The sequence below is a fragment of the Zalophus californianus genome, chromosome 10, assembly GCF_009762305.2.
Source record: "Zalophus californianus isolate mZalCal1 chromosome 10, mZalCal1.pri.v2, whole genome shotgun sequence".
In the NCBI taxonomy this organism is placed as follows: Eukaryota; Metazoa; Chordata; class Mammalia; order Carnivora; family Otariidae; genus Zalophus; species Zalophus californianus.
This window is the reverse complement of record NC_045604.1, coordinates 36961659-36977934: the sequence shown is the minus strand read 5'-3', so window position 1 is coordinate 36977934 and position 16276 is coordinate 36961659. Positions and strand designations below refer to the sequence as shown.

At 44.7% G+C, this 16276-nt stretch overlaps 1 protein-coding gene across 6 annotated transcripts in view; it reads left to right on the top strand.

The window, feature by feature from the left end:
- The first annotated feature begins 5165 nt into the window (after positions 1-5165).
- KCNH1 (potassium voltage-gated channel subfamily H member 1) overlaps positions 5166-16276 on the top strand; it is a 360906-nt gene continuing 349795 nt past the window's right edge. For 5 of the 6 annotated variants that reach the window (XM_035722493.1, XM_035722490.1, XM_035722489.1 and 2 more), the window contains exon 1: positions 5166-5427. In XM_035722493.1, coding sequence (XP_035578386.1) covers positions 5349-5427 — 79 coding nt within the window. In that variant the 5' untranslated portion in view covers positions 5166-5348. Of the gene's footprint in view, positions 5435-16276 lie in introns of all 6 variants that reach the window. The other variant, XM_035722491.1, reaches the window with a different exon arrangement.

Below are 16276 nucleotides of genomic sequence, written 5' to 3'. Positions count from 1 at the left end.
TTAAAAACAATTTTTCCCTGTCATTTCTATGTTTAGTGTAGAAAGGCAGTACTCACCTCTCTTTAGCTCAATCTACCACCTTGATTGTAAGTTTCCACTTACTCTTTTTTTTTAAAGATTTTATTTATTTATTTGAGAGAGAGAGAGAGAGAGAACATGAGAGGGGGGTGGGTCAGAGGGAGAAGCAGATTCCCTGCTGAGCAGGGATCCTGATGCAGGACTTGATCCCAGGACTCCAGGATCATGACTTGAGCCGAAGGCAGTCGCTTAACCAACTGAGCCACCCAGGCGTCCCTCTACTTACTCTTTAAACCCGTTGTAATTTGGCTTCTTCCCCAGTATTCCATTGAAAATGTATCTACTAAAGTCTCAAATCACTAATGAATCATTAGATCCAGTGGACATTTTCCAGTGTTTACAATATATAGCGTATGATGGTGTTCTTCATTTCTCCCACTTAAAGACTTTCTCTGGTTGGGGTGCCTGGGTGGCTCAGTTGGTTAAGCAGCTGCTTTGGCTTGCGTCATGATGTCCTGGGATTGAGCCCCATGTCTGGCTCCCTCCTTGGCGGAGAGCCTGCTTCTCCCTCTCCTTCCGCCTGCCACTCTGCCTACTTGTGCTATCTATCTGTCAAATAAATAAATAAAATCTTAAAAAAAAAAAAAGACTTTGTCTGGGCTTCTAGAAAACTGCTTCTCGGAGTTATCCCTGCTTCCAAACTCCTCCTTCTCAGCCTCCTCTGAAGTCTGTAAATTGTTGATTTTCAATCTCTGGCTCTACCCAGATGTGTCTTTTGGGCTCTACACCTGTGTGTATCCACCTGCCCACTCAATATTTCTTTGTGATGTCCCACAAACACCTCAACTTTTTCAAAACTGAATAAAAATTTCCCTAAATCTATTTTAAGAAATGAAGGAGAGTAGAGTGCTATTTCTATTGATCATGGTCTTCAAAGGAGAAAGTTTACATGAATGTGGAAGAGTAGTGATTTGGATTAGATGGTAGTGAGGGATTAGATGAATTCTCACTGCAGCTTCTGGCTTCTAGGTACACGGGCCAGAGCGGATGAATATCCTCCAAAGGAGGGGGATTGGTGGAATTGCAAAACCGGAGAGGAAAGCCAGGTCTCGGTTAGGAGGAGATGGGAAAGTCTTCAGTGATGGGATCAAGCTGAATTATAATTTATTGACAAAGAAAGAAAGATTTAGAGTGTATAACTGAGAGAGGAAAGTAGCTGAAAGGAGAGAAATTATAAAGAAGCAAAGCATTCACCAAGTGTTTACTGAGTTTCTTGAGGGCAAGTGCCAATCATTAGCATTTTTCCATCCTTAGAATCTATCCCAGTGTCTGGTATATGCTAATCTCTGAGCAAATGTTTGTTATAATAAAATGAGACTGTTGTAAAGGGCTTTTAATTATTTTCCATGAGAGGGAGTGCAGTAACAGATCCCGTTCTCTGATGGTAAGAGGAAATGAGAAAGAAGGATATTAACGTTGGGCATTTAGAAGGACATAACCCAATTCCACAGACATTTATAAATGCCTATTGAGTTAGCCACAGTTGAGAGCAACACCCACGTCTGTGCATCCTTTCCCCCCGGTCACAAAGATGAGTGGACTATGATCTCACTGTGGCAGATTCTCTCCCTTCTCCTAGCACTCGGGGGGAGATTTCTATAATAAAGGACAGGTCCTTCCAGTGGATATGACCCTCACAACCCTCTTCCTGTAAGTTTATTAGAAAAGAATTTTTGCTAGCAGAAATTAAATATAATGAATAATACCCCAGTCATTGGGTTATAGAAGCTAAAATTTCTCTTGCTGCAAATTCCCCCTGTTTTAAATATTTCACTCATGGTGCCAGAGCAGGTGAAGTTACCTCCACGTTCAATTTCTCCTGTGGGTGCTAATTGTTTGGTATTGATGAGGCATCCCTGCTTGGCCATTTTGGTTCCCAGTACCTTCCAGGACTCATAGGTAACTCTCCCACGTTTGAGGGGTCCTTAGCTTTCTGAAAAATGTCACCTATACGTGATAGTCTTAATAAAAGGAAAAAAATGTAATTTCTGTCTTTGCATGATACCATTTCCACGCCTCCCTCTCATATGCGGCATTGTCTTCCTCTGCATTTGATAGATTTTTTTGTTGTTGTCAGGCATAGAGATTTTTCTGTTATCTCCTGGACTGTTTTCCCAGCCAGTCTGTAGACTTCCATCACCATGCTTTCTCTGTTGTGGTATACTTCCATTACTCTCAAGCCCACTGGGAACTCACTAATTACATCATGGCTCAATTACATTGGTCAGAACAAAGATTGGCAAAGTTCATCTTTGTTTCAAGGAGCTCTCCATGTATTGTGTGATACGGATATAAACTCACGTTATAACTGAGGAATAAACTAAACACTGGAGAGTACAGGAGAACTGCTGAGAAGGGTAGGCGAGAGACATTGGAGTCAAAGTTTACAGGTTTTCATTTCAGACTCTCTATCCTTCTTGGTAGAAGTTCTAGACAGCGGTACCCCACTTTCTGCAGGGAGGGACAGAGGCAGCTTAATTGGAATTCTGGTCACAGTTATTTAAAATTGTCCCTTTAAATGAAAAGTGGCTTTGCCTGTTATATAAAAATACGGGAACTCTCAACTGCTTTGCCAATGCACATTGGTATATTGTGAATCTTTTACAAATGTGTTAACCAAATTTTGACGAATTTGTAAGAAGAAAGCTTGCTCTGAGAGTCCTACATTTCAGTGATAGATCTCAGAATCTGAAGCTAAGCAGATCCTGGAACTGAATGTAGAGTCGGGAACAGAAGGTGTCAAATAAGAGGTAAGAAGCACAGTGTATTGTCAAATCAGCCCCTGAAAAGATAGTGTGTTTACTGAGCACGTGCAACCTTGGCCTGTGAATTATCAAAGAGAATGTGGACAGGGCAGAACACGACTGTCTTCCCAGAGTTTGGTAGTGTTGAGGGTTGGGCAAGAGAATGCTTTGCTTTCTCTTTGAGACATACATTCATAGACACTGAGACATCGTCACACTGAGTAGTGATGGTGGTTAAAGATTGCTGACTTTTTAGTGTTCTTTTAGGTCTTTGAATCTTTTCAAGTGTGCCACTAAAATTTATAGTATTCAAAACTGTGTCCCCCCATAATGTAGTGCATGATGAGAATCACTGTAGTAGTACATTTAAAATTAAAATGGAAGAGATCTCCTTGTTCTTCTTTCTTATCAGGTAAAAGGCTTTAACATCTCTTACTTCAAATGAATATCATCTGTTTCTTTTTTATGTGAGCCACAGAACACGAAAGCTCATTAAATTTTAGAAGTTTTATTAACTCTCTGTGACAGTTTTCCCCCATTCTCTTCTTTATCTTCCTTGCACAAGTAGGATTATGTGGTTGCTCGATGGGTTTTTAATATTGTCATGAAAAATCTCCCCTTGGGCCTGTTTGTGCAGTAGATAGCATAACCTTAAGAGCCTTATTCAAATGAACTTATTCAAATGAAGTGGGCAGACACCACCGAGCCAGCTCAGCACCAAATACATTTCAGTAAGTTCTTGTCAATTGCAATTTGTTATCTCAATTGTAATGGAAAAAAGAACCACTAGACGGAGCTAGGGCTTAAGAAATCACAGCTCGGAGCTGGGCGTCTGATGTGATCTTATGGAAGAAGTATCATTACTTTGATTTCAAAGCCTACGCAAGCCTTACCTAACTCAGCTATTAGCCATCATTTATTTACTTTGTGCCCACACACGATGATGTCCACAATGGCCCAATTTATTTAGTCACTCAAATGATGACGTCTCACTGTGGTATAGCCCTTCATGGTTTAGAGTGCTGCCCCTGGCATAATTATGTTTGATCTTCACTGTAACTCTGAGGCATTGCTGGGCAAGAATCAGTCCTTGTATTTTGAGACTAGTAAATGGAGATAGGGTATCTGCAATAGAATAGGATGAGTCAGGATGGTTAACCTAGACACTCGAGGTGGTGGGGTCTGTTTATCCTTCGTAAACATTTTTGTGTCAACTATTTATCTAGCCTGGAACTATCTAGAAAACTATCAACTCATTCTTTTTGTAAGGCATGGCCTCTGGCCACACCCACTGGGGGACATACAATATAAAAGACAGGTAAAGAGTCACCTGCAGGTGGAAATGGCCCAATATAAGTGAGCACAGGAAAGTGAGCAAACGGGAGCTCCTGCCCAGAAACGTTTGGTGTATGTGATTCTTCATATCAGGGGCAGGTGTGGAGACCAGTACCTCATCCTTGTGGTGTAGACAGTCCTTCAAGCCAAGGTCGAGCATAATTATTACTTAATGTTAAATGTTGGGGAAGCTGCCCACCCCCTCCCTCCCACCCTCAGAAGCAAGTCCACCATTTTGACGTCTGTCAGTTTGTTCCTGTTCCCTAACCTCACACACAATGTGCTGAAGCACATTGACCATAACAGGTTGTGCTTCAGCAAAAAAAAGTGATGCATAGATACATATATTTTCTCGGCCTTTTGTGAAAATAGATGCTGGATAAGAGTGGGAATCAGGTCAGTCACTCAGCAAATTGATCAAACGTCCAGAGCCTGCATTTGTGCCTTTGGTTATCTTTAACAACTCAAGACAGTTCTTCTGGAGCTCGGTCAGTTGGTCACTCTGCAAGTCTGACCTCTTAAATTCAACTTCTTTACTGCGGAAACACTGGCAACTTTCACAAATGAGGCTAACAAACCCTAAGGAGAGGCGGGAAGGTGTTCCAAGAGTCTCAGAGCTCCCAGAGGCTCCGGCCTGAAACAGAGCGAAGGAAGAGGGTTACAGGATCATGTCCCCCCAGGACTCGTGGTAACCTTATTGGAAGTGACTCCACCAAGGACACGGCTCCAAACGTCGCCCTCTCCACCAGCCCAGGGTTCATGCCGAACCTATCGCCGGGCTGTGCCCAGAGGATGGCGCTGCTAACCCGGCCTCGGCCCACCGCTGCCCGGCGCTTCCCGGCCGCTGCGGGAGCCCCCCGCTCGCTCTCCCGCAGGCCGGCGGGGAGGGGGGGGGGCAGAGCCCGGTAGGGGGCGCCCTGTCCCAGGCGCAGCGGCTCCCTCCGCCCACCCGGAAGCGGCTGCGGCGAGGCGAGCCTGGCGCGAGCGCTCTGCGAGGCGGGCGGCAGGTAGGGAGGCGCGAAGAGGGCGCGAGGGTGGCAGCCGGAGGGAGCCGCCGCCCCTGGCCGCCCGGGTCCCCGCGGGGCGCATGGGGCGCTTCGAGCCGGGATCGCGCGAGGGCCGGGCGCCCAGCTTCCTGCTGCCGTGAGAAGCCGTGCCGGGACGGCCCCAGGACCCCAAGCTGCCGGGAGGATGACCATGGCCGGGGGCAGGAGAGGACTGGTGGCCCCGCAGAACACGTTTCTGGAGAATATTGTCCGGCGGTCCAGTGGTAAGAGGTGCATTCGGATTTCGGTTACCCAGGCTTTTTATCCGTGCCTCGATTGCCGACGCCTCCCGCCGCTCGGCGCCAGCAGATGCAGTAGAACCCGGAGCTCTGCTGGGAGCCGCGGCGCGGGCGTCCGGGGCTGCCTCCCGGAGGCAGGGCTAGGTGGGCAGGGTGGGGCGAGGTCTCTGGGCCCCCCATCCCAAGAGGAGAGCTCTGCTGGGGACGCCTTTGGGGGCCCTTCTCGCGCCTTCTCGTTCTCCTCTCCAGCGAGCGTGACAGCTGATGGGCAAAGTACTGGGAAAAGTGATGGGAAGCCGGACGCGGCAGGAGCAGCGCGCTCCCCATCGGCACTGCCCACCCCTCCGCGAAGGCTCGCGGGGCTCTCCGGCTGCACCCCAGGCGCCTCCTCTCCCCAGGGAGAGCCAGCAGAAGACACTGCTCGGGTCCGGGCCCCCGAGGGATGGGGGCGGCGGCTGCTTCCACCTTCCATCTGGCGGCTGAAAAGTCCGAGGTGTGGAGACGCGGGGATGTAGGGACGTGCTGCAGGTTACCCGCTTCCACCTCTTCACGCACCCACCCTCTTGGAGGTTAAGTGAAGGCTCCTGAGGGGCAGAGTTTCCTGGACTTAGATGGGAAATGGAGCGCATAGGTGCAGAGCTGGCCAAGCTGTCACAGGGACGAACCTGCCATAGTTCCTCTTTTCCAAACCTCAGCAGTGTTTTATGCTTATAAATCTTGCTCACCTAGACATTCCCAAGCTCACCAAGCCTGTAAATCTATCCCTTACCCAGTAAATGAGTGCTCCCCGCTCCTCTCTTTCTCTGTGGCATTAAGATGGACAGTGGCGTGAAGCGGGGGGACGGTGAGAGTCCTAGCAGCAGGGATGGAAAGGAAAACATTTCCGATACCTTTAGGACCCACAGCAAAGCATCCTGGCTAAAGCGTTTTGCAGAGCAGCTAGGAGGTGGGCATCTGGAAGGTGCAGTGCACACCCGGTCGTCAAAAGCCTGAAATGAACGGGGGCCAAGTCCGGAGATGCTCTTCACAGGCTCTGGGACTCCTCTCCTTCCAGAGGCAGAGCTAACTTGGGGAATAGGTTTTAAAAAATGCGGAAATATCACAGCTTTAGAGCCTTAAGGAGGAGCTTGTGTTAAAATCATGGGTTTCTATTTGGATTTAGTTAGGGATTCAGGGGAAGAGCATGAAAAGTGATTTATGCTCCCAAGAAATACTCTTTAATTAAAAAGTGATTTAAGTTTGGCTTACAACAAAAAACTTGTCGACTAGGATAGCATATTATTGTGTATTATTTAAATATTTTAGAAATGATCATTTATTGTGTGCCTCTTAAGAATAAGAGTATTGAAGAGTTTCTGGTTAGTCACCTTTCCCTTCAAGGTCTTCCTCACTCAAACGAACGGAGGTGGTTTTTAGAACAAGGTCACAGCTATTACCTGGGGATTCAAGGGGATGATAATTACTGCATGAATAGTCACAATGAACTCTTCTGTCATAAAAAAAAGCTAGAGGTGTTCATGGATTTTTAAATAAAATCACTAAGTAAGAGTTAATTGGCTGTGATAGCTGTGGTTATTGACCTCTTGGGGGTGTGGAGACAGTCTTGCAGATTTGGGGATCCCAGTGCCAGTGACACCAACTTTCTCATAAATATCAATGACAATTCCATTTTTGCGGGGTGGGGTGGGGGGTGAAGAGGCAGTGTTCTTTAAGGTATAGGGGAAAGCTGTGTCTAATGTGTATCATCTAATGTTTTTGAGTGGAGAGGGAGGTAACAGAATCTTACCTGTAATAGTCATAAGGTTCCTTGGGCTTGTAGGAGGACCTTAAGAATGGTGGTACCAGGGGCACCAGGGTGACTCAGTCAGTGGAGTGTCTGACTCTTGATTTCCACTCGGGTTATGATCTCAGGGTCCTAGGATCAAGCCCGGAGTCAGGCTCCCCACTGAGGATTCTTCCCCACCCCCACTCTCCTGCCCCTCCCCCTCTTGCACATCCTTTCTGTCTCTCTCAAATAAATACATAAATCTTAAAAAGAAAAAAGAATGGTGAAACTAATACCACACAAACACAAAATGAATCTTGGAGCTGAGAGGGCAGAATACTCTAGTTGATTTTCTTAGAGCCACTTCTCCTCTCTAAGCATATATAGAGTGTCAATAGACTAAGTAGCTGGCAATATTTTTAGCATTGACATTTTAATTTCAGCACCAATTCCAACAGCTTGACTTCAGCTAACCAACCAACCAAACGACATCAGCAACACAAACAAAACATCCTAGGAAAGTTGGATGGACTTTTAAAATTATCTATTATTTCAGAAGAAAATATTCTGGTCTTGACATGTGGGATTTAAGCTTTTAGTGATCCCTTTCATCACATTTCCAAAACACAAATAGAAGAAAACTATGTGGACTCTTGGAACTATCACGATATCTCCGTGCATTATTTTATTTTACTGTGATGGAAAAAAGTCTATTTAAAAATATTGATTTTCTCCTCCTAAAATCCACTAGCCTTTTTTTGGACATTACAGTATTAAAATAGCAGTTTACCTTTAAATAGCAATACTTTCTAGATCATCTTTATTAAGCATTTTCTCCCAGTGATCTTATGCAGTATTATTGTTCCTTGTTTACAGATCAGAAAACTGAGCCCTAGGAATATTAAGTGACTTGTTCAAAGTGGGAAGCACACAGTGCCTGATGCAGGAGGTCTTTGGAGGGTATCGTTCTTCATTTTTTCTCCAGCCATCTGACAACTGTGCTTCTGGATAATAGAACTGGCTTTGTCTTGGGGCATTTGAATATCTGGTATCTGGAATATCATAACCTGTAGGATTCGATGCTGTGTCGTCTGCCTCTCCTTCCCCATCTTTGTACAGATGAAGAAAGTGAAGCAAGCGCATTTCCTCAAATATTTAAGGGCAGAGCTGATGAGACCCGAAGTCCCTTGACCCCAGTGTCATGTCCCTCATGGTACACTCTGCAGTGACCTTCCTTGTATTACCATTATGTTCTCTAGAGAAGCTTAATTTCCCAGTGGAGACTGAATAAAATGTTACAACAACAAGAACAACATCCATTTTGGCTAACAGCCACACTACCACATCCAAACCGAGTAACAGGGCAAAGGAGAAGCTAATTCTGTTTTAAGGAAGGGTGGTATTTTCACCTTTTCACCTTTGTCAGTGGGTTAACTGAAGTCACTGGCAGGGAAACAGGCACTTACTTATTCAAGCACCTGTTATAAAGTATTAAATAACTTTGATCCTCATATACCAGCAGAGGAGGTGCAGTGTGCCCATTTAAGAGTTTCAAGAGCTAAGAATCTCAGGGTGCCTGGGCGGCACAGTCAGTTAGGAGTCAGCTTTCAGCTCAGATCATGATCCCAGGGTGCTGGGATTGAGCCCCGCATCGGGCTCCTTGCTCAGCGGGGAGCCTGCTTCTCCCTCTCCCACTACCCCCTGCTTGTGCTCTCTCGCTGTGTCTCTCTCTCTCAAATAAATAAATAAAAATCTAAAAAAAAAAAGGAATCCTTAGATTAAGTAATTTAGCTACAGTTAGTAAAAGGCAGAGTTAGAAAATGCAGTTAGAGACACATCGGGGACTAGTCAGCAGCTGTGACAGGTTTGTTCATTCAAAACGATTTATTGAGCACAGTTATTGAACACTGGGGATATAGTGGGAATCCAGAAACCCTCCTTACTCCTTAGAAATTTACATTCTAGTGAATCTTGGTCCAAGCATCTTGACCCTTTCCACAATGTTTCTGCTTGCAGCTCTTATTTAGGCCTGGCATTGTGTTTAAAAAAAAAAAAAAAAGCAAAAAACATTTTTAAGGTGTTTAACTGGTCTTGATAGGACTAAAATCTAGTTTAACTTTCTCTGATATATTCTGAGGACCATTTGGAGGAGAGATTTAGTAGTTACCTGCTTTTTGGATAGTTACAAGTAGTTAGCAGGAATAATTAACTATTCCCCAGATTTTGCTTATGGTCATGTCAGTGATCATTTCAAATCCTTCTGTTGACTTTCTTACCAGCCTGTTTCTCTTTATATTCATGATTGGAAAGTGTTGTTCCAGAATATTTTTTGATGGTTGCTTAAATCCAGGCACTTACTGTCTTAGGAAGGCTGGCAGACCTTCGTGCCAGGAAACTAAAAAAATATTACCCTAAATGGTCCCATTCTAGGCAGAACATATGTTTTAGTGTTCGGAAACCTATATCAAACAATTGTAGGTGCCAGTAAGAATCCATGCACATTAGCAGGAGTGAAACATAGCACATTTTGGTACAGATTTATGTACATGTATAATTTACAGATTGCTAAATCAGCTGTGTTTTTGTATAGTGTTAAGTTGGTTCAGGTTGTTGATATAATTAGTACACAAACAGGATGAAAGCCGAGGGTAATGTTGTGTCTCCTCCTAGATGTGTTGAGCCACAGTAATATTTATAAAACAAAACTGGTTGAAATCCATTGTTGCTCTGAAACGGGAATAGATGATAATCTGGATTATTACCAGCTCAGTGGAGCCTGTTTTTTTCTTGTAATGTGTTCTAAGATAACCTTCAGCCAAGGCTCTGCTGTCTTGCTCTGGAAGTGTCAAAGAGTTAAATCTAGTGACTGCTATCAGCTCGGAGACAGGGAGGATGAAGGCTTCTGATTTAACGGAAGGCAATAACATTTCCAAACTCCATGGTTTTTATGAAATCCCCCTATTTTTATAATCGATTGTAGAAGAAGAAATGCATTTGAGGAACACTGTGGGCGAATTGGATCTTTGGCTTCATTCTTTCTGACACCAGCTCTTCATTTATGATTGGGCCTCAGTTGGCAGTGGTTTCTCCAGCATTACCTTGAAGTCCCTCAATTCTTCCCCTCCCCTTTATTTTTGGTTAGTTAATGGCTTGTATGCAAACACTTAAAAAGTATTTGTTATTTATTCAAAGGAATCACTTTCATAAAGTGAGTGTCTGCTTTGTACATTTAGGATATTTGGACCATGGGTTTTTGTTGTCGTCGTTGTTGTTTTGTTGTTTAGTTTTTTTTCTTTAAGTGGCCACACCTGTAACTGGTGAGAAAGAGAAATAGAATCATAGAATCTTAGGTCTGAAGGGACTTTCTTTACTATTTGTTTTCCAGTGTTCGAATGTCTCCAGAATTTTCCTCTCCGTTTATCCAGCCTGTGCTTGAAGAGCGTCAGGGATGGGACACTCACTTTCTTACAAGGAATGCTCTGTTTTTGAGTAACTGTAATTGTGAACTAGTTTCTCTTGTCTTGCTTCGCCTTCCCTTCTCTTCCCTCCCCTCCCGTTCTTTTCTCTTTTCTCCTCCTCCTCGTCTTTCTTTTCTTGTTGTTATTCTTTGGTCTCACCCAAATCTGTCCTCTTACAGGTCTGCCCCATAGAACAAAACTGACCTAGTTCACTCCTTTTTCCACCAGAAAACCAAATTTTTTTTTGTGGTGGTGGTTATTTGATAATAGTTTTCCTACCTTGATTCTTCTCCCTTGTTTTTTTTTTTTAACCTTTTTGATTGTATAATACCAAAAGAGAAAACACATAAAATAATTTTGTGCAGCTCAACACATTTGTATTAAGTAAATACTGTGCTGTCACCATCATGCCAAGAAATAGAATCTTGCCAGCTCTCCAGAAGGCCTTGGAACCCTTCCTTATCCCAGCTCCCTTACTCTCCGAAGGGAGCCATCTTCTGATTTTATGCTGGTCACTTTCTTGCTTTTCCTCCTAATTTTACCACCTTGTTTTATATTTCTGAACACCCACAGGTTAATTTTTTATCTGTTTCTGAGGTGTATATGCATGGGGCCATACAGCGTGTGTTCTTTGGTCAGCTGGAGATTCACCCATGTTGTTACGTGTGTCGTTGGCTCATTTTTGCTGAAGTGTATAGTTCGTGGTATGACTACACTACACATTTATCCATTCTGCACTTGATGGCCATGATTCTACACATTTATCCGTTCTGCACTTGATGGACATGCATTGGTTCACAAACTGGCCCCTGTACACGGAAGGCAAGGATATACCGAAGAAAGAGGCAGAGCACTCCAGGTGGCTATGTGGCAGGCTTAGTAAGCAAGGGAATTTACTTCGGAGGCTTGTCTTGGGCCACTGAAAGACAAGTAGATCTCCGCACCCACTACCAGAATCTGAAAAGTTTATATACAGGCCTTAACTGGGCTCATCACTCTACCTCCTTGCCAAAACTTGGCATTTTCTCCTTTTTCCCTTTAGTAGGGACATTGCCCAAAGAGTCTAGTAACTCATAAAACAGGGTCATTTAGAGTTATGTTAATAGCACATGAACAAAATGAAATGAAAACAAAACTTGTTCTTGTCCTTGGGGAGGCATCAGTATCTAGTGTGTGCTGAAATGTTCTCACAGTCTGAACTCCCTCACACACGCTAGTAAATGACCTGAAAGACTAGCACAGTTAGAATTGTGTGCAAAGGGTGCGTGCAAGGGTGTGTGTGTGCAGACGCGCGTGTGGATGTGTGTATTTAAACTGAGAAGCACTAAACCCCAGGGACAGAGATTATGGAAGAATCAGAGCTGGAAGTGAGAAGGAAATAGGAAGTGAATGATTTATGTTTATTTTAGTGAAAGGCGGAAAGTGACTGATGGAAGGAAGGGCAGAGATGAAGGAGGAATGAAAAATCAAAGACAAAGTAAAATGAAAAGTAAAGGCTCGCTTATGGGTTCAGCTTCACAAACATGGTGCCTGATACTGAGCTAGAGGCTGAGCATACCAAAATGAGGGAGACTTTTGTGATATTGAGTCTCATCGAGGGATTTATGATGAAGACCAACACGCCCTATAAACCTCGAAAGATTTAAGAGATGTTATGTCGGCAGAACACACACCACACATTTTCCCCTTATAAATGCCTTACCCCAAAATTATTCTTGGATTTTACAGCCATTTCTTTTTCTGTGAGTTGGAATGTGGGATGACTAGATCCCTGAAGTCAATTTAAAGAAGATTGCAGAATGTGTGAATCTTTGTTTCGGTGGGTGGAAGTTTTCCTAAAAAAATCTCATTCCTCTGGGATATCTCATTGCTCTAACTTCTTTGGCATGCTATCTTGGTTTGTTCAGTCATTGTGAGTTTTCAGCTGTTGACTTTAAAAATAAAACAGTTATTTTACCAGCAAAAGTGGGTTGATTCAGGAATAGCAGAGAATTGCAATTTGGGACAAGCAGACCGTGGCAGAAATGACAGGATAGTCCAACAAAGGAGAGGAACATTATTTTATGGAGAAGAAGGAGGAAGTTAGAAGGGGTTATTTCAAACAAACATTCATGGGAGAAAGGCAGGAATTCAGGGTGATGATGGTTTCTCATTGGCTGGGTTGCTGAGGTGGTCAATTCTTATAGGAGACACAGTGCACATCATTTCCTATTGGGCCTGTAGCTGATGATGATTCTTCCCTGTTGAGGATTCTTCTCTTGGGGGTCTGTATGTAATGGACAGTTTTAATTTATTTTTATTTTTATTTTTTTTAAAGATTTTATTTTTATTAATTTGACAGAGAGAGAGAGAGAGAGAGAGAGCGAGAGCAGGAACACAAGCAGGGGGAGTGGGAGAGGGAGAAGCAGGCTTCCCGCGGAGCAGGGAGCCCGATGTGGGACTCGATCCCAGGACCCTGGGATCATGACCTGAGCCGAAGGCAGACGCTTAACGACTGAGCCACCCAGGCGCCCTAATTTTTTTTTATTATGTTATGTTAGTGACCATCCAGTACATCATCAGTTTTTTTTATTATGTTATGTTAATCACCATACATTACATCATTAGTTTTTGATGTAGTGTTCCATGATTCATTGTTTGCGTATAACACCCAGTGCTCCATTCAATACGTGCGCTCCTTAATACCCATCACTGGGCTACCTCATCCCCCACCCCCCTCTCCTCTGAAACCCTCAGATTGTTTCTCGGAATCCGTAGTCTCTTATGGTTCATCTCCCCCTCTGATCCCCCCCTTTAGTTTTCCCTTCCTTCCCCTAATGTCCTCTGCGCTATTCCTTATGTATGTTCCACAAGAATGAAACCATATGCTAATTGTCTTTCTCTGCTTGACTTATTTCACTTAGCATAATCCCCTCCAGTTCCATCCATGTCGATGCAAATGGTGGGTATTCATCCTTTCTGATGGCTGAGTAATATTCCATTGTATATATGAACCACATCTTCTTTATCCTGTAGTGGACAGTTCTTGATGTTGAGTGGTACATCAGGAGAGCTCCCCTTTCTGGCCTCCCCACTCCCATTTTAGTAAGGTGTCCCTTTATTAATTTTCACACAGCATGTCCTAGATGCTGGGATTGGTTTGGTGCTCTGGTGGTTCTCCATGAGCATGCAGTCTGGGCAAACACACTGCGGTCTGACCAACTTCAGTATCTCCTCAGTTCTCATGGTCTCTCCTCTAACGGTCCCGTGCTGCTGTGAATGACCAACTACCAAAAACTCTTCCGATTGGGGTGCCAGTAATCAGAATGTTTGCTTACTCATCCTAAGATTGCTCATTTTGTAAATTGAAATGACAGTCTTTTGATTAGTCCTATGTTGCATAAAACTGAGTTCTCAAATTAAATGAGTCAATTTTTTTTTTTTGAGATTTTATTTATTTATTTGAGAGAGAGAAAAAGAGAGCACGAGTGGGGGGTGGTGGCAAGGGAGAGGGAGAAGCAGACTCCCCGCTGAGCGGGGAGTCCAATGTGGAGCTCTAACCCAGGACCCCGGGATCATGACCTGAGCCGAAGGCAGACGCTTAACCAACTGAGCCACCCAGGCGCCTCTCTAAACAGATTTTTCAGTTTTAATTTTCTTTTGTTTCTTCTCAGCAGTATTGGTATTGAACTGAGTAGAGTTCTAGCTCCTACCACAACGGTTGTGCTTGGAGCCTTTTCGTGGGTCAGTGTACTGCCCATCTTGTGTTTGCCTTCCTAGAGCCATTCTCTTTTCTTCTCCAACCTGCTCTGTGTCTGGGAGACTGACCTGTATGGATTATGTCCGTAGGTTCCCTTGCTGCCTGGCTTCTGGCTGGCTTCAGCTTGTGGGGCGCACCACCATGAGAGAGGAGGGAGAATTTATTTACTCTGTGCTATTTATTCTCCCAGTTTCCTCCCTCCCTCCCTCCCTTCCTCCATTGTAGCCTAGCTCTTCTCCCTTGATTAAAGGTTACATATCCAGCTCGCTCTCTTGGGGTCTGGGGAGGGCTGAATATCTTAAAGTTTCCAAGCGTTACTAACCCTGGGGGTGCTGCCTGTCCCTGAAGTTTTCCTCAGAGGTGTTCTGGGGGCAGGCTGCAGCTGGCTGGTACTACCTCTCAACATCTGATTATGCGCATCTCTTCCCCATTCTGGGTTCCGGGACTTTGCCTTGGTAGCTTTAAATCTGCTATGCTGATGCGCAGCAGGATGGGTTAGAAGGTCAGGGGTTTGCCCCTCAGAAATTGGCCAGTGGTATATATCATTTGACATGATTTATTAACAGGCTACTGCCGATATCTCACCTGTGCCTTCGTAAATAGTTGCATTATTTAACGCTCTAACTATCTGAGTGCGTTGTTATTTCCCTGCCAGGACTGACGGATAGAACCAGTTACTTACTTGTTCTCTGGATCAAGTACTTTCTCAACCTTTTGTCCAGACCAGCTGTAATCGTGGGGGTGAACTTGGTGAGGGGATGTGCGTTCAGGTACTTCTTTCAACTTAACAAAAAACACCTGTGTTCTGCCTGCTGAAGTCAGCCTACCTTTGCTTTTCCACTCGGCGACTTGGTCACCTAGGGGTAGAGAGCTGCTTTCACATTCCTTCTCCATCTTTCTTCACTGTCATGATCTCAGAAGTCAGGAAAGACCATAGGTAAACTGGGACTTTGTCAAAGACATGGGAAGCCAGGTACCGCTAGTCAGAAGCACCGATTAGAATTATTGGTTATAGTTGTGACCTTGGACAGAGAGCCTTTCTCACCTGTGTGCCTGGCAGTGTGCCAGGGATTTTGCATGCTTTGCCTCCTCTGACCTTCAGCGTGACTCTTGTCCTGTGGGTGCTTTCATTATTCCCATTCTGCCCGTGCAGACACTGAGGTTTAAAGCGACTAAGCTGATTGCCCTCCATTAATTTCTAATAGTAGAATCTCTAGGGACTCGCTAAGAATGCAGATTCTCGGGCCCTACCTCATCCGAATCTCTGGGCAAGGGGCCCAGCTGCTGTGTTTTCCCGAGCCCTCCAGGCATGGTAGGGTTGGTATCGAACTGATTAGAGAACCACTGCTTTTGAGACCCAACCCCGTGCGGTTTCTTACCTGAGAGCCACGTGGTTGGCTGCTCGGGTGTGTGGATGGAGGAGGGTGCCTGTTGGAGGGCGAGTGAACTTTTTCTCGATAGCCTTTCAGTTCATGTTCCAGTTTCTCTCACATGCCATCCCTGCCTCAGGTGGCAGGTAGTGTTTCAGGGTGTGAAATCTCTCCAGGGACCTACTGAGCCCTGCTAGCCCCCTCTGTGGCCAGATCCCTCTGGAATTTTGTTTTTTTTTGTTTTTTTTTTTTTTAAAGATTTTATTTATTTATTTGAGAGAGAGAGAGAATGAGAGATAGCACGAGAGAGAAGAGGGTCAGAGGGAGAAGCAGACTCCCCGCTGAGCAGGGAGCCCGATGTGGGACTCGATCCCGGGACTCCAGGATCATGACCTGAGCCGAAGGCAGTCGCTTAACCAACTGAGCCACCCAGGCGCCCCCCTCTGGAATTTTGAAGTTGTGGTTTCCTCTGCTGCACGTGTACCACCTCCCCATCTACTTT